Genomic DNA, 16,819 nt, shown 5'->3' on the forward strand with positions numbered 1-16,819 from the left:
GTCTTGTGTCCCTCTTCTGATGAATGTCAACTTGTGACGGTTACTTCCATGCCGTATAGGTAGGATGTAGCCAGCAAGGAGCTGTGTACATTGACATAGCGCATCTATGAGCTCATATTCAGTTCTGATCTCTACCCAAGGTCTAGACACGTCGCTTCACGAGTCTGTCACAACGGAATTATGGCAGCAGCAGTATTGTCTTTGGTTTTTCTTTGGTTTTTCTTTGGTTTTTTTTTTCTTTAGTTTCTTTTTGACCCTTTTTCGTCAGTTTCATAAGATCCATCATCTCTCTTTAACCACCTAAAAGCTACCCTGAAAGCAGCCGGAATGCATTAACTGGTATCCTCTTTTGTGTTGAGGAGACCAGCTATTAAAGGATACCCACTTCTCTTTACGTCAGTGAGACCTAGCATGATATCATTTTATCAGTTGTTCCTGCCAAAGAAGATCTAGAAGGAAATCAGTCTGTCTACTTCTACTGCTAGTCTAAGAGTGCCTTACTGGCTAATCCTATACGCTTAGGTTGTTACAGACAAATGAACTCCAACCCCTCCCAGAGGGCCCCCCTGAAAAAAAGACGAAACTCCGACTATTATTGGTGAAATTGGAGGCCCAAAGAGGAAATAATCAGAAAAGGAGAGAAGCTCTGGGACCGCCTTCGCTCGTTCTAGTCCCTTTAACGGGGCTCCATAAGTGGAGTGGAGCGTCGCAATAGGGCCAAAAGAAGTGTTTGAGCTTAGCAATAGTAATTATGGCTGTTGGAACTTGGAAGTTGTGAGGGCTTGTCATCATAATCTATAGCAGCTTAGCACCGAACCCCGTACCGGAGAGAGCTGGAAGAGCTGGAGGAGCTGGGACCCTAACCGTGTTGATGTACCGTGCAGTATGGAGTAAGTAGCTAATCTACTGACTACTCTGGTACCGAAGATATGATTCCAACCTTGTTTACTCCCTTGAGAAACTGTGACAGACTATATTGTACAATATGTATCCCACGATGATTATGAATATGGACAACTATGAGGTTCCTAGTAGTCTGTCGAGTAGTGATCTACTAAGCATCACTCTTCAGTGTTCACTAGCATAAGAACCCCAACTGCGACCAGAGAGGGTCGGTGGGTTCCAGTAGGGCCAGCTTGTTTCACCCTCCCCCATTGGACGCGCCAAACAATCACTAGCGTATGCCATCTCCTGGCCTGGGCTCTTTTACCTTTAAACAAGACAAACTTCCCTTTTCCCATGCCTCACAACCGAAAAGTGTATCGTGTCCCCGGTCCTCCTGTCTTCTCCCTCCAGCAGCTTCTTCCCCCGGAGCAGGGGGTGGGCCGCTTCCACTAGTGTTGATCAGTATTCATTCACCTCCTGCACAACCCACCGGTTACACCTATCTCCCGGTCGACCGACCCAGGTTCTACCTCTCCCTGCAAACCTCCAGATCGTTGACCCCCCTCGGCCCAAGGTGCAATCGCCCCCAGCCCGATCGCAAACATGTCGGACAATAATGGTCACCCTGGGGTGCGCAGCCTGCTCGCCAAATTCGAGAACAGTCAGAGCCCAATCACCTCCCCTCCATCTCGCGGCCGCTCTCCCGTCGGCTCGGACACCTCAAGCTCAACCAGACAGCTGTCCAAGGTTCGAGCCAGCTTTGTGACGGTCGAAGGCGTGCTTCAGTCCAGCCCCGGTTCGCCCCTGAGGAAGACCAGTGGACCGAGCGATCGGAGCGACAGCCCCGGATTCTTCGGACCGACCATCAACGCGAAGGAGATTGAATCGCGCCGCCAAAACAACGCCATTTCACCAACACCCGGACACACTGACAGGTCACTGACAAGCATGCTGAATGACGGAGAGAACGATCGCTCGGAGATGAAGAACGCGGTCGACACAAACCGAAAGGAGGCCTCAAATGGCCATGTGACGGAGACCTCCGCTGAGAATGCGGCTGCTGTGCTGTCAGAGTCGACCCGGCACAACCAGCCACCAGCAGAGAAAATGGCTCCTTCTAAGAGTGACGAGAAAGACAAGGCCAAGCCACCTCACAAACGGTCCACGAGTGTTCAAAACAACCAGGATGCTGGCAAATCGAGCACTCAGCCCACCACAACTGCGTCTCAAAGGTCAGCGGCCACTCAAGGAGGTGCCAAACCCCAATCGGCGCGTGAGTTGGCCAAGGAGAGGGCCAACGGTCTTGCCCACAAGCCCAGTCGCGTTTCTCTCGCCACTGCACCCAGGACCACTACCAGGCCGACAACAAGAGGCGTGACTCCCTCTGCTGATACGCGAAAGACAACTACCGCTAAACCCGTCACCAACACAACAAGGTCGCCAACGCGGTCAACCCGTCTGACAAACTCGACATCCACCCATTCACTTGCTTCGAACTCGAAGGGGGGAAGCTCAGGCATCGCGCCAGGTCATGCTGAGAAGACAGCATCATCTCTCACCAGGAAGCCCTCAATTCTGAAGAGTGCAGCAGGCCCTGCGGCGACCGTGCGACGACAAGCTTCTCGCGCTTCTCTACCCGCTCAGCATGCTATCGAGCGTCCTAGCTCCCGAGTCAGTGAGGCCGGGACCAAGCCTGTGAATGAGGGCTTCCTCGCCCGAATGATGCGCCCCACTGCCAGCTCGGCCAGCAAGACCCATGACAAGTCTGAGGCAAAGGCTCCTCCCACCAGGCTGGCCGCAGCAGCTAAGCCCCCTCGGCAGCCCCTCGCACGCGCCTCCGAGCGCAGCACTCAGCCGAGCAAAGCGAAGGCGCCACTTCCCAAGCAGCATGGTGAAAAAGCCCAGGTACCGCGCAAGGACCGCTCAGTCAAGAGGGAACAACCCAAGACCATCGAGACGCAAGAAAGTGAGAAGGATACTGCACAGGATGTCCCGGCTCCTGCGACTGAGGATGACTCTGTCGCTCAGCTCCAGGATACTATCAATGAGGAGCCCGAGGAAGCCGTGTCAGCTGGGGCTGTCAAAGCATCGACCGGAGACAATACTCAGGGTGATGACAGCGAGCAATCCCCGGCGATCGTCGAACAGCTCGAGAAGTCGACGGTCGATCCTTCGGTGACTAGCACTGCAGACAAGGAGCCCGAGATCTCTATTGCAGGTGTCGCTATCAGTGCTCCTCAAGAAGCGCGCGGGATTGACGCTGCCTTTGAGACAGAGAGCCAGATCCAGGACACGGCTCCTGACACAGTGAACAGAGTCGAGACGTCAGAGCCTCCTGTTGAGGCCGGATCAGTCAAGAGTGACAGCCTTGCACCCATTACTGAGCCTGCCGAGTCGCTCGCCACCGAAGCCACTACCGTGACCGAGACTAGTCAAATCATGACCATCGAACCCGAATCCGAGGAGCTTGAGCAGGCTGTGGCTTCGGAATCCATTTCTGATGACAGGCGAGCCGAGGACTTGGTGGACATTGTCTCGACCCAGCCCTCTGAGGTGATCGAAAGGCCCAAAGAGTCTATTCCAGTTGAAACTTCTGACGAGCTGAGCAAATCAGATGCTGATGAGATTGACTTTGCTACCCTTGCCCTCAGCTGAGGACGTCATTGCAAGTTTTCTTGTTGAGAATCACTCCACCGGCGCAACTTTACTGATTTACCCCCACTTACATACTTGTTTTTTTCGGGAAGGGAATGTTTCCCTGCAGCAGGCGCTTTTTTTAGCTGCGATTGACTCTCACTGATTGGTCAAGCTTCTTTCCAAGTAGCCTTTGTTGATGAGCTAAGAAAGCCACCTCTTTCTAGCCCCCTGTTTAATCTTCTTCCTGTTCCAACTTGATGTGATCGAAAGCATTGACTTTATTGAGCGAATTGTTTTGCATTCTTCCGGTGAGCACATTACACTTCGATTCCTTGTCAATTTTCATTTGTGAGACCCGGGTTGGTCCTCGTGTATCAATAGTACAATGTTATTTCGTCGGGCAAATTTCACTTCCTAAGCCCAACAATCGAAGTAGATTAGAAACGCTATTTGCTGGGCCCTGATTTGAATCTTTCTCCGACTCGGTCCATTCCTCTTGTTTGGTTATGGGGGTGCTTACTGCAGAAGTGTAGAGAATGGAACGCGTCATATCTCACAGCCTCTTGCGTTTAGAACGCTTACCACTAGGGAAGCTACCCGATACCAATGCGTAGCATTACACTGAACTCGAGCTGGCGTTCATCAAGACTTCGCAAATAGGAGTTCCAGTCAACTTAGAAACAGATTCGCTAGCGTTCAGACATATTTAATGAGAAAAGAGTAGCAGAATGAACATATTCAGACAGCCCAGCCCATCACGGATATTGTGAACAAGAAAAAGAAAGCATCGAAGGAGAAATATACGGTGCACATACAACCAAAGAAAACCCAGGCTCAACATCTTATCCTTCATGTAGTGGCCATGTTATTGGTTCTGCCGAATATAACGATCTGGTGAGGATTCATGGATAGCAGTTCGAAGCGAGGTGTCGCTGCGGAAGGGCAAGACCTTGAAAAGCTGGCCATGTGAAGGGCCGAGCGTCGAGATTGCCATTAAGAAAAGTTCGAAGAGTTCCGAGGCCAGTTTTATCCAGTCATAGTCAGTACAGTCCAGGCTGTTACGTGGCTAGATCAACTCCTAATTTTCGAGGCCCTGGAAGTCGCGAATCGTCAAGAGAGCCCAGGCGACACACTGGATCATCGATCGGGGGACCATATAAGCGATCTGAGGAACGGAGCATGTCCCACAAGTTGGTCCTCGGTGGCATTGAACAGTGACGCCGTGGGTGGCGTCTGATATGGAAGGGGAGAAATCCAAGCTGCATATTTCCCACCAAGCCAAAGGTGAGACATCATTATCACTGGGCCAAAAACAGTCTCTCAATTGTCGGAGAATCGGACCCGACGACGACGGTCACTGATGAGCTTCTCCGTGTCAACATAGAGACGGTCAAAGAACTTCATCGCACTGGCATCCTTTAGAATTCGGGCAACCTGAGTGCCAGCCGAGATCAGCTGCAACACATTACGGTCATCCTTGACTGGCCGGGAGCTGTGCTTGGCAGCATGACGCATTTCCAGGGAATTTTCCAGAACAGTGATCAGCTGCTTAATTTGGCCATTGTGCAGTGCATGACGGGGGATGCGCCGACGCGTCGCCAATCTTTTCATGAGATAAACCCATTCATTCCACTCACGGTCAGAGGGAACCTGAACGGGCCTTTTGTCCTGCTCAATGGGAATGGGAAACTTGTAGTAAGCGAAGAAGTCGAATGCGCACTTGGACAAGCGGTCATTGATCTCGTGCAGAATACGATCTTGCTCTGCAGCATCAAGGCTAGTGGGTAGCGATGGCAAATCCTCCTCCCGGGCGGGAGTATCGCCAGAAGCAGGCGGGTCCAAGATTTGATGCGGGCCATCAAACTCATCTCGGTTGGAGGATTGTCTTTGGGAGACATACCGGGTGCTCCCACCTCGACTGGCGTCGGATGCTCTCCGGCTGGATCTTTCCACGATATACTCCGGACTTTCCGATGAATTAAGTGGCCTAGGGTCATGTCGGAGAGCCTCTTGCGGCATTTGCAAAGGCATGTTCCAGTCAGGATACAATGAAGCCGGGGCGATGAGCTGTCCAGTGGGAGGATAAGACAACCGTCCTGTGGGCTGGGGGAACATGTGGCCATGATTATCCAGGGGAGAGGCAAATCCGTGGTATTGAGCGCGAGCTTCGTACTCCATCATTTCGAGCTGTCGATTGTCTCTAATATATGCTTGCGGGGTTGATGGTGCCCTTCCTCCACTTTAGCAATCATCCAGGAAAAGTTGCAGTGTATGGTGCTTAAGCATTATTTCTTCTTCCTCTTTTTCTTTCCGCGAGCAATGAGCTGAAAGGGTCAGGAGGTGCGGCGTAAGAAAAAAATACCTTGATCGATGAATCACCGGAGAAGTCCCCGATGAAGTATACATTGGGTGCTGGGCCATGTTGCTGTTCACGGAAGGACCAAAGGACCAAGTCAGCCTGAGTGTTCACGGACGCGGAGACAAGGGAATGCACGACAGAACAGGGTTTAAGGTCCAGGATATTTGAATCGAGACTGGGCAACATTGAGATATAGAGGGTAAACTTCGGCAAGGTGCTGACCTCGAGCGAGATACGACGTCCAATCTTCTGCTGACTGAGACAGTCTTTGAGCAACGAGATTGTGCTGCAAATTGTGGCTGAAGGCCAACCGGAACAGCCGTTAATGGGGCGTGAATAGCGGGAACCATGAAGACAGAGAAGTCATAAAATGTGAGCTAGCGAAGGAGAAACTGGGAGGATGAAGAGGATAGGATTTAGGAAAGGGGTATTGTCATCTAATTTAAGTCGACGAGAGCCATATTGCACAAGGTGTACCATTTCCATACATACTGCTGAGACATCCTGGTCTTCAAGTCGAACACAACATTTGGAGGCAGGAGGAGCCCAGGTCCGGCATTTTGGTAGGCGTGCCTGACGCCGCCTCCTAAACTCAACCTTCAAAGTAGCATAAGAGCCGCTCCAAAGGCAAGTAAGAGGAGATAGTGGATATACGTATCTGGCGAATGACAGTGGTGTTGCGGTGGGTTGGAGTTGCTTGTTGGCATCCAATTGCAGCAAGCAGACAGGGGACCTCCTGGTTGAATTGCTGCCAGAAATACATGTAGGCGTATTGAAAGGATCGCGATCGATCGAGCGGCTTCACAATGTACTGTACCTTTTTCACCATGTCGATTCAACCCCATCAGGTTGGGCCAGACTGGAGTGGCAACTCAGCCCCTTTCACTTGATATATGGGAGAGCCCTAATGTATCCAGTTGCAATGCTTTGGCATTGTTGTTGTGCCGTGCACCTGATCTCTCGACTCCACCCGATTGGAAGTGATGGTATCTGACGGGGCCAACCGAAACAACTGGACTCAGCGAAGCCATTAATGTCGCGCTTCCTGGAACGAGCAGGGAGCCTGGGTTGCAGATTTTGGGCAGCACATTGGGCAGAAAGACATCGCAGGACAGTTGGGCCTCAACTCAACCTAGAGGCAGTTAGAAACTGACTCCATCGGTGGAAGATCTGCATAAATAATTGCGCAGCCACTCGGGAGATGTGACATCGGGGAAAAAAAATTGAAGCCATTTCTCGGTACTCAATACCTGAGGGGAGGTATGTAGGCTGGACCATTACTCTCGTGACAGTTGGAGGTCCCACCGTTGGGCTGCGAACAAGATATCTGCGAGCCTGCAAGTGCCTCGTAAAAAGGTTTCGCTATCCCTGTCGCTCTTCTTTCTCACTCTTGTCCACGACTCGGAGTCTAAGGGGTCCCATCACAGTGACACAGAACGTGCAGGATGGCTCAAATCATTGATCGATTTTGGGCACGCGGAGTCCCCATCTCTTGAGCCCAACGAATGCACGGATCGTCATACACATGTGCACTTACTCAGTAACTCAGTGCTCCTTGACTAAAAGTCAAAAACTTTTTTCTGACGTTTTGGTCAGAGAGTCGAACCACAAGGAATCACAAATTTCGACACTCGCCAATGGCGCATGGGATCAGCGGATTCATAGTGACGAGTCCATCGGGCAGGGGTAACATATAGAGCGAAATGTGCCAAGGCAAGCGGAGAGAGAACTGCAAGCTGCGGCAGGGAGAAACGCCTCTGAGGTCAACTGAGGACAGACAGACCACTTGGCGCGGGTAGCGATACACTCATTACGGATGCACGTGTGGCGCCTTGCATATTGTGTACATGTGGTCCCGATCCTTCGAAGCGGAGCCTTGACGAGATAGCCTCAGTCGAACATTGAAGAAGCAGACGGTAACTACAATCTTCGGGCCTGGGGCTTTGGTGTGAACGGAGTGCGGGGTAGTTTCACACCTATGCGATCGGCGTATTCCTTTCAAGGGAATCAGTCTTCATTGCGATGCTCCCTTCCACGGACCGGTTGGAGAGAGCAAAGATGGGTGTACCCTGGTAAAGAGAAATGTCTCTCAAGGCAAAAAGGTCGTATATCGGCTTACCTCACAGCTCAACCTAATCCCCGTCTTGAGGTCTACCCGAGGCTGATACTTCAATATCGACTTTGCCTTTTCGCCACTGGCGTATCGCACCGCACACGCGTCCTGAACGCTTCCGCGACTAAGAGTGGTCGAAGATCCTGTTGCCCAAGTGGCTAATTCACAGATCAATCCCGCGAAATACGCGAGTCTCTTGGGAACATGAATCTCCCACGGCGGGACGTGTCCAAAATGTGCCCATATGGCTAGGCAGAAATCTCGGAATGTGATCGGCTCCTCATTTTGGACGAAAAAGGCTTCCCCGGCGGCCGTTTGTGAGGTGGTCAAGTTCTCGGCTGCGAGAACATGAGCGTCTGCAACATTGTCCACATGCGTGACATCCCACAGATTGAAGCCATCTCCAATCACAAATGGGGTCTCCTTCTTGGCAATGCATGCGTGGATAGAGGGCAGCAACTGGCAGTCCCCCGGCCCAAAGAGAACCGAGGGTCGCAGAGAGCAAGTCGCCGTATGGTCGTTCGATGCCCGAAGGACAAGAGTTTCGGCTGCTGCCTGCATATCATTTCGAGTCAGTGGGACGACAAATACGACGTCCCCAATAGTTCGTAGAGGACGTCACGCTCTCTTACCTTCGATTCGCCATAGATCAGCGAGGTTGAAGTCCTGGGCCATTCCTCGCTGATATTTGCGTATTGGAACCTCATATCATCGGTGGTCACACAGCAGCTGCTCGTATAGACAAAAGCTCGAGCACCAACCTTCTGAGCCGCAGTGAGCACGTTTTCAGTGCCCTTCACATTAACAGCCCACACGACTTCCTCCAAGCGTCGTCGAAACCGGTCGGCAAGAGGTGGTATGATACCTGCTGTGTGAAGAACGATGTCCGGCTTGATCAAATCCATGGCCTCGTCCACCTTATCTGCGTCGGTGACGTCGACTTGCACAAATTGAACACGCTCTTGCAAGTCTTGCTGGGGTCGAGGCGGGTTCAGATCGACAACGGTGATAAGACAATTCGGATACTTCTCTGCAAGGCGCCGTACTATAGCTGAACCTACGAATCCAGTGCCTCTAGTGACCAACACCTTCTTTGAGTCCATGATTCCGCAGTTAGGCATGACCGCTGTGCTCGGGTGAAGCATGTTCGTTTGACATTTGAGAGCGCAAGGTGTTGCATATGTTGGAAGCTCCTAGTTCAGAAGGAGACTGCCGAACCAGGGATTCATCAGATCGCGTGACTGCTACCATGTGATGTACGACGTTCCGGCAGATGAAGCGAACCGCTCATTGACATAAGCGAGAACGAACGGGGGATTTTCCAGCACTGGAGTCTCGCTTGTGTAGCAATCAGTGAGAGACTTGAATAGTCTTGAAACTGTTTTTCAGTCGTAATCTATACATGGCGCTTCCGATGAAGCGACAGCTCCGCACACGCTCCCATAGCAGAGCTTCGAAAAATGCGATAAGCGCAAGTAATAGCTAATATACAGACCCAGCATAAGGGAAGTCATCCCAACAGTCGCAAAAAAAGAAGACGGCCCCGGAGAAGAGGTCCCGCTGCGATAGATCAAACAAAAACTCCAGAGTATATGCAAGGCAAGGGATACGAGAAGGGGGACCATTGTCCATGGTCAACCCCGGGTCAATCGAAGCCAGACGAACCGCTTCAGCTCTCTTGAGATTGGTTCAAAGCACGCGGCAGAGGACCAGGCCACCGAGCTTCTTCTCGACACATTCACGGGCCTCCAAAACACCTCGATCCGTGGAGAGATAGAGACTCTCACCAGGCGATCGAAGTCCATCCACATGGTTCGCTTCATGCCCACGAACGACACGGCGCAGCTCCTCGACATTCAGATTGATTCGACGAGTTGGCTTGCTAACCATCTGCACCTTGCCGAGGACGGACTCGTTTTGCCAATACTTCAGCCCCAGCCAGAGACGACGGGAAGCGACATTGTCGCGCGTGATGGGCTCTACGCCTTCGATCTCGTCATTTGCAGTGGGGTAACCGAGGATGGGGTGCATCGGGGGTGGTGTCGGACCACCGCGAACCACGGAGGAAATGTAACCGGAGTTTTGGAGGGCCTGGCACAGCTTCAGGTGAAGGTTGCTGTTCGGGATAGATGTGAGGCCAAGGCGTGCCTTTGTAGCATTGTTCAGATGCGAGCATACCGCGGCAAGGTTGACGAGAGACATGTTGGTATTATTATTGCGAGCGAAGAACACTTCAAGGACGGCTTGATTGCGGATCGAAAGGTGTCGGGGCTTTGTCAACCGGGTTGCGAATGGTCGAGCGCGTTCGTAGGAAATGGGTCTGAGACGATAGATCTCCAAGCTCGAGAGAGAATTCACGCGACCTTGGCGCAATTCATAGAACCGACTCTTGTCGTGGTCGGCAGAATTGATCGAAGCTGGTCTGGCCGGAGGAATGAGCATGTCCGCAAGACCGCGCACCTCCTCGCGATGGAAATTTTCGGAGAAACCATATATCCGGGCGGTCACACAGCTGTCCTTTCGCCAGTTGACACAGCCCATCGGTAAGACGGGCGGCAATGCTGACGGTTCCAATCTACCCTTTTCATCGTTCACTAGTCAGATCGGAATCAGGAACACTTCCCATTTCTAGCATTTCCACAATGGTCAAAGGTGTAGGTTTCGCATTGTTGCGTCTTCACAATACAGGTAATGCTGCGAGTGCGATCGCCAAGACGGACATATACAACACCGTCCGGTAGTCTAAGACAGGTTACCGTCTGCGTCGACCAAGACAGTCCAGGGTATAGGCTAAGCCCGTGATCCTATCAAATCACGTTCTTTAAGCGCCCACGTAGAACGGCGGCAGCAGCTCGGTACTTTAGTGCCTGCAGCCTCGGGCATGGAGCCACTCATTCGAAAAGCGACAGTAAGGCCAGAAGTCGACAGGCTGCGACCTCTGCATCCTCACGTTCGGCCATCGTCTTCCCAATCTGCGCAGTCGAGGCTCCAAGACATTTCTCACGTCTTTCAAGTTACTTCAAACACAAGAAGATGCCTCCCCAACCAGGCGAGGAGCGTCTGCTGACAGTGTATGTGCTTTGCTTGCTCTTTCGCCTTTCCCCGCACATGGCCCCCTCGCAGAGTCCCAAACGTGGGCTATCAGCTACTGTTCGGCTCTGACATTCTCTAATGGAATTCTCAGCTTCGCCGACATTCATTACTACTTCACTGCACCGACTGCGAAACCGTCGGATCACCGTTTTGAGAAGGGATCATACCTTTACATCTACTACGATCCCTCCACCAGGAAGGCGAGGATCGAAGTGGCCAACAATCCTGGGACTCCGGAACAGGATGCATTCCATGGCTCCCTAGACAGCGTGCATATCCAGCACGCGAGTCATTTCCCGACTCGATGCTCACTTACAGTTGAGGGAGTCTCTGGGTCGGTGCAGCAGCAGACTTCGCACTATGACTGGCGCTTGCCGGGCATCGAGCCGCGCAACGCACCTAGTGATCTGCCTCGGATACATACCGTCGACATTTACTTCTGGACGTTGGCCGATGCCAACGAGTTCTTGGACGTGGTCGAACGCATTCTGCTCCCCGCTCAGCTGATGACGGATCGGCCAAACGCGCAGATGGACCAGCCGATCAGTCCAGTGGTGCAGCAGCTCGAAAACATCGCCGTCTCAGACCCGGCTTATCAAAACGGCCAGACACCCAACTCTCGTTCAGACCATCCTGTCAGGGCAAGCCAGGTGACCCAGCCTCTTTCAATGACCCCGAGTTTCCCACCTCCGCCGCCTGGCGAGCCTTCCAACGGCCAAGCGAATCCCGGAACCACTCAGCCTCTGCACGGAGAACAACGAAACTCGGCCAACTTCGCGCCCTTGCCATATAACCCAGCAGCGCCAGCAGCGCCCGAACCTATCCAGCACCGCGACAAGACACCCCCGCCCGAAGATGGCGCCAATGGGACAGGCCTTGCGGCCGCAATGGCAGCTGATCACGGCGTTTCGTATGCACCTTCCCATCAGACCGTCATCAACCAGGGTAATAACTCGTTTGCACCCCCTCCCATATCAGCCTCGGCAATGCAGTATCCGGGATTTTCTGCAACCGGCCCTACGGGTTATGTCTCCCCGCCGCCGAGTGTTGGCCTCACTCACTCTAATTCGTTCTCATCCCAGCCGTCAATGCACACGACAGATCCTAGGTCCGGCTTTATACAACAACACAGCCGAGGCCAGGCGTGGCAGAATAGCGCAGTCCAAGGAACTACATCATTTGCCCCTCCTCCGCAAGAACCAAACGCACATCTGTACTCTCAGGGTATACAGGGTGGTCCACAGTCTCCCCATCAGCATCCCGGACAAGCGACCCCCTTGCCCGGTTACGTGGAATATTCATACGGGCAGTCATCTGTGTCGCGCCCGGTCTCATCTGAATACGACATTCATAACCAGTTGTACCGACCCACAGAGGCTGAAGCCAGTGGGCACGGGCAGAAGTATGCGAAAAAGGCCATGAAATCCCCCGAACGGCCAAGGAAACTAGAGGACAAGGCATTTAAAGCGGAGAGTGGGGTCAATCGCTTCTTGAAGAAGTTGGAGAGAAAATTATAAGGAGTGACTTTTGGTGATACGAGATATATGCTCTGTCCAGATGCGAGACAGGTGACCTGGAAGGAGGGAATGGCTCGAAGAGCGGAGCGGAAACTTTTACATACGGAGGTATACCGCACAGGAAGCAGCAAGAGATTGAGAACGGGTTGCAAGGAGAAAGAAGGGAAACCCTACCTATGCAGGAGAACCCCTCCAAACCTCTGATCAGCTGGTCCTGACCACGCGGGCAAACATCACAGCTGAGAGAAGAACTCCGTCACTTTTTAAAAGACCATTTGAAAGACCATTAACGTAGAAAGACAATCTAAAAAGACAATCCAATAGGTTTAGAGGACGGTAGCCTCATCCCCCTCTCTTATCGTGTGGCTACACCTACAGTAGCTGCATTCTATCAGGTTATGAGTCCTGCTTAGCCCGATAGAGCAAGCCACCAAGGTAGTAACGTATTCAATGAGTCTCATCCACCTAAGCACCAACTTGCAGAATAACCTACTTTCGACGTTTTGCCTGCGTCACTTTGGTTCGGCGCCACCTTAGGTCAAGATCCCTGCGTCCCATACACGTCTCGATCCAACCCAATCACAACCGATAACTTTGGCTACAACACCAGCTCAGGACAGTACTCAGCGCGTTCACAAACGCATATTCAGTGATTGTGAGTCCTTATGAGGCGTATCCTAATACCCATTAGACCAGCATCAACACATTCATCCAGCGTCACCATTATATTTAGCGAGGTTGTAGAGTCGTGATTCAGGGGGGTGTTTGTATGGCATGTGATTCTGCCACACACTATCTTCATGAAAATTGCCACGGATACTTGACCCGTGTCTGTGCAGGTGCGATGGCTCTCTGGCACTGGCACTACTTATGGGCCTCCGACAAGATCGGAGGGTGACGGTACATGTGCCTTCATGATGAAGATGTGCCTCGCTGTAAGGCCTGAGGAAATCATGAGTATCATGTCAAAAGCTTTTTCCCCTTTAGGCACGTTTAGAGTAAAGGTTCCAGTTCATCCTCATTATCGTCTCGTATATAGTATCACATTTCACATTGCGGTGGAACTTCTTAAGATTGGGTCCGGTATATAAAGGGCGAAGAGGGAAAACAGAGGGAAAGAGTGGTCTACTCGATTCAGGAGACATGAAATGAATCAAGAACATGGGTGGAAGAAAAGAAGTTCCAAATAAACCCTGAGTCGTAGGTGACTTGCAGGAAAACATGGTGAACTCCCTTAGGGAAGAGCATTCATCTCAGTGCGTCTCGTCTTGTCACTCTTGTGAGATATCAGACCACTCGGATGCACGACGTTGAATAAAACCATGACCAATAGCATGAGCAATCCATCAAAGACATAGAGAAAGACTTCATATCGCAGAATGTAGCCATTATTTCCCATTGCATACTCAATCAGCCGAAAAATTGATCGGATCACAATGAGCAGGTTCGCGGTATAGAGTATATGAAGATACTTGCGCCAAGTGCGGCTCAGTTCTAGTGATCGCGCCGTCGGAAACTTTCTGACGCGCTTATGAAAGAGCGCACAGGTGATGATAAACAGGCCAAAAAAGAAAATTTGGATGACAAGTCCAGCAATGACGATTTCCTCGCCGTTATGAACAGCTGAGAGGCTGTCCCCAGCCATGACACCACCGCCTATGTACTCCATATAAGCTCGCGCCCATTGATGACTTGTAATTCGGATAAGAGAGCAATGTGACGCTGGGGAAAGAGTGACCTACCAGCAGCCTGGACCGTAAAAGAGAGGATATCACCACAAACAAAAATCTTTGTGAGCCATCTTCTCCTGAAGAGGCAGAGACTTTCGGCTTGAAGAAGCACCGTAATTCTCCCCAGCATCATATATATCGAAGCGGCGAATAATGTGGGGGCCAGTAACAGCAGTCATGTCTGAAGGATAGATGGGCCCATCGTCCAATCTGGGCTCTCTGTGCTCGACAAGATTCGGCCAATGTACCCAACCCATTCGATTATACCAAAGTCATAGATCTGTTAGCACCTGTGAAAACCACACTTCCTTCAGTACATCAGGTAGGGTTGAGAACTCACAGAAGCCCCCAATCAGAAACGAGATGAAGAGCCATGTCCGATGACGGATCAGCTGATACAAATGAATAAATGTCGTTGTAGCGAAAAAGATAGTAAAGAGGATGGCTACCGCTTCGGATGGATACCTAGTATCGGTAGTACGCCCAGATTGCAGTTCTATAGTCCACGGGTCCGGAAGACATTATGGGAAGATGTGATAATGCAAAGAAGCCCAAATGAGGGAAGATGGCTGCTTGCTTGGGTTGTGAATATGGAAAGAAGGCAGAACGAATCTACCGTGCCTATTGATCCTTATTAGTTCTGTGGCCTTCAAGGCGAAACTTCCAACCTGTCGATGTACCTGCCATTCACTTGTGATAAGCATAGCCCAAGGGTCCACCCGTACCCGTATACTCGGCACATGTGCGACTGGAACGCGCACCCGCGATCTCGGATTCTGGATGGCCATTGAACGGTCCGGCAGACCTGGCAATGAATTTTCCAAGGCTGCTTCTTAATCGCTCAAGTCTGCTCGTATATTGTTTTCACCATATACTGCGGAATGCTGTGGCAGTGAAGTGCTAGTGGGTTACAATCACGGACGCACGTGAGATTCATCCAGCCTGGGCTCAAGATACTGTGTTATACAAACGCAGACCAGTTCCTTGAATACACCCATCACAGCTTACATTGAAGATTTCATACCTATATGTACATGCCAAGCGCAATGGTAAATTACCCGTACCTGGGGTTTCTGACTTGCGATTGAAATAATAACGAGATGTCACAGTCCTGTCCGACACTCCGGCAGCTTCTACTTGAAGAAGTTCATGTGTAGCTCTCGTCGCTTTTCCTGTATCGAATGCATCTGGAGATTCCCAGAAGAAATTGGAATTTGATCCTCGGCCATTTTCGACACTCCTCCCAAGCCAAAGGTAAGTGGACTGAGCGGAGCTGCTTCTGCATCCTACAGACCATACTCCATAATGTTGTCACACTGCCGAATAGTTCAAAAGGATGGAAAGATACCCGGTACTACTGAATAACAAAAAGTCCACTGTGTGTGTGTGTGAAGATATCCTTCCAATTCATTGATTACCGAGCGTAGATTCAAAACACCCAGGAATACAAGACTAGCTCTTCAAGGTCAAAAGCGCTACTTAGATCGATACAAATACCCTCCGGAAACCCGATAATTCATTACTGAGTGCCGCATCAAGCAAACAGAGCCCGAATTGGACACTTGGCCCATATCTCGTGCAGACTCTGTTCCTTCTGCTCGCTCCAGCTCTTCTCGCAGCATCGATATACATGTTTCTCGGACGCATTATCCTCGTCCTACAAGCTGAATCACATGCCTTGAAGAAAAAGTGGTTGACCAAGGTCTTCGTCACAGGAGACGTGCTTCCGTTCTTGTTGCAGGGGGCGGGTAAGTCAAAGAAACCGCAAGTGAAAGTGGAAGGAAACTGGGGGTACATTAGAAGCCCGCGGCTAATCGAATCTTTGTCAAGTGGTGGCATTCAAAGCAATGGCAGCTTGGAGGGTGTGAAGACTGGCGAGCACATCATCGTTGCTGGCCTTGTGATCCAGATACTCTTCTTCGCCTTCTTTATTGTTACGGCAACCCATTTCGACAGAACGCTGATGAAGTATCCGATTCCGCGAGCTCGTTCCCCAAGTATTCCCTGGCGACGACACCTCAACATACTGTATCTGACGAGCGGCCTGATCATGATCCGTTCTATGTTTCGACTGATCGAATATGCACAAGGGAACGGTGGGTATATTCTGCACCACGAATTATGTTTGTATATATTTGATTCGTTGTTAATGTTCCTCACCATGATCATTTTCAATGTGGTTCACCCGCAAGAGATTGGTCAACTGTTGTCCCACCCGGTTCAGTATGAAATGACCGCCGGGCAGGTTTGAATTCCCATCGTGATTAACACTGGGCATGGGACGGTTGTTGCATATTTCCTTGGAGCATCTCGATTTCGGTCATCCTATTTCGTTAGAGCAAACTGACCCGGGAAAGCCTGATGGAATAAGAATACAATACAGTGAGCTTCTTTTGATGCAAAACACCAGAATTGCGGAGACAGACAATACCAAGTTGGCTATGTATGCGTTCGAAGGCCAAGACCGAGCGAGCATTCAAGACGG

The 16,819-nt window shown here is 51.1% G+C and overlaps 8 protein-coding genes across 8 annotated transcripts; 3 read left to right on the forward strand and 5 right to left on the reverse strand.

Annotated features, from left to right (window-relative positions):
- Positions 1–1,488: 1,488 nt before the first annotated feature.
- On the forward strand, positions 1,489–3,540 carry N7539_001555 (uncharacterized protein; the record flags this gene model as incomplete). Its single annotated transcript, XM_056931158.1, has 1 exon — positions 1,489–3,540. The coding sequence occupies one exon, from the start codon at positions 1,489–1,491 to the stop codon at positions 3,538–3,540; it is 2,052 nt and encodes a 683-aa protein (XP_056793189.1).
- Positions 3,541–4,842: 1,302 nt separating this feature from the next.
- Positions 4,843–5,703, reverse strand: N7539_001556 (uncharacterized protein; the record flags this gene model as incomplete). Its single annotated transcript, XM_056931159.1, has 1 exon — positions 4,843–5,703. One exon carries the CDS (start codon positions 5,701–5,703, stop codon positions 4,843–4,845), a length of 861 nt encoding a protein of 286 aa, XP_056793190.1.
- Positions 5,704–7,801: 2,098 nt separating this feature from the next.
- N7539_001557 (uncharacterized protein) lies at positions 7,802–9,139 on the reverse strand (the record flags this gene model as incomplete). Its single annotated transcript, XM_056931160.1, has 3 exons — positions 7,802–7,876; positions 8,001–8,549; positions 8,627–9,139. 3 exons carry the CDS (start codon positions 9,137–9,139, stop codon positions 7,802–7,804), a joined length of 1,137 nt encoding a protein of 378 aa, XP_056793191.1.
- Positions 9,140–9,683: 544 nt separating this feature from the next.
- N7539_001558 (mitochondrial 37S ribosomal uS8m domain-containing protein) lies at positions 9,684–10,535 on the reverse strand (the record flags this gene model as incomplete). Its single annotated transcript, XM_056931161.1, has 1 exon — positions 9,684–10,535. The coding sequence occupies one exon, from the start codon at positions 10,533–10,535 to the stop codon at positions 9,684–9,686; it is 852 nt and encodes a 283-aa protein (XP_056793192.1).
- A 492-nt stretch (positions 10,536–11,027) lies between these two features.
- Positions 11,028–12,604, forward strand: N7539_001559 (uncharacterized protein; the record flags this gene model as incomplete). Its single annotated transcript, XM_056931162.1, has 2 exons — positions 11,028–11,065; positions 11,179–12,604. 2 exons carry the CDS (start codon positions 11,028–11,030, stop codon positions 12,602–12,604), a joined length of 1,464 nt encoding a protein of 487 aa, XP_056793193.1.
- A 1,234-nt stretch (positions 12,605–13,838) lies between these two features.
- N7539_001560 (protein RTM1) lies at positions 13,839–14,591 on the reverse strand (the record flags this gene model as incomplete). Its single annotated transcript, XM_056931163.1, has 2 exons — positions 13,839–14,326; positions 14,387–14,591. The coding sequence occupies 2 exons, from the start codon at positions 14,589–14,591 to the stop codon at positions 13,839–13,841; spliced, it is 693 nt and encodes a 230-aa protein (XP_056793194.1).
- A 15-nt stretch (positions 14,592–14,606) lies between these two features.
- N7539_001561 (protein RTM1) lies at positions 14,607–14,856 on the reverse strand (the record flags this gene model as incomplete). The annotated part of the gene is given in 2 exon segments (XM_056931164.1): positions 14,607–14,799; positions 14,816–14,856. 2 exon segments carry the CDS (start codon positions 14,854–14,856, stop codon positions 14,607–14,609), a joined length of 234 nt encoding a protein of 77 aa, XP_056793195.1.
- A 1,108-nt stretch (positions 14,857–15,964) lies between these two features.
- N7539_001562 (RTA1 domain-containing protein) lies at positions 15,965–16,585 on the forward strand (the record flags this gene model as incomplete). Its single annotated transcript, XM_056931165.1, has 1 exon — positions 15,965–16,585. The coding sequence occupies one exon, from the start codon at positions 15,965–15,967 to the stop codon at positions 16,583–16,585; it is 621 nt and encodes a 206-aa protein (XP_056793196.1).
- Positions 16,586–16,819: the final 234 nt, after the last annotated feature.

The sequence above is a fragment of the Penicillium diatomitis genome (genome assembly GCF_028827545.1).
Source record: "Penicillium diatomitis strain IBT 30728 chromosome Unknown utg000002l_segment0_segment0, whole genome shotgun sequence".
Lineage (NCBI taxonomy): Eukaryota > Fungi > Ascomycota > Eurotiomycetes > Eurotiales > Aspergillaceae > Penicillium > Penicillium diatomitis.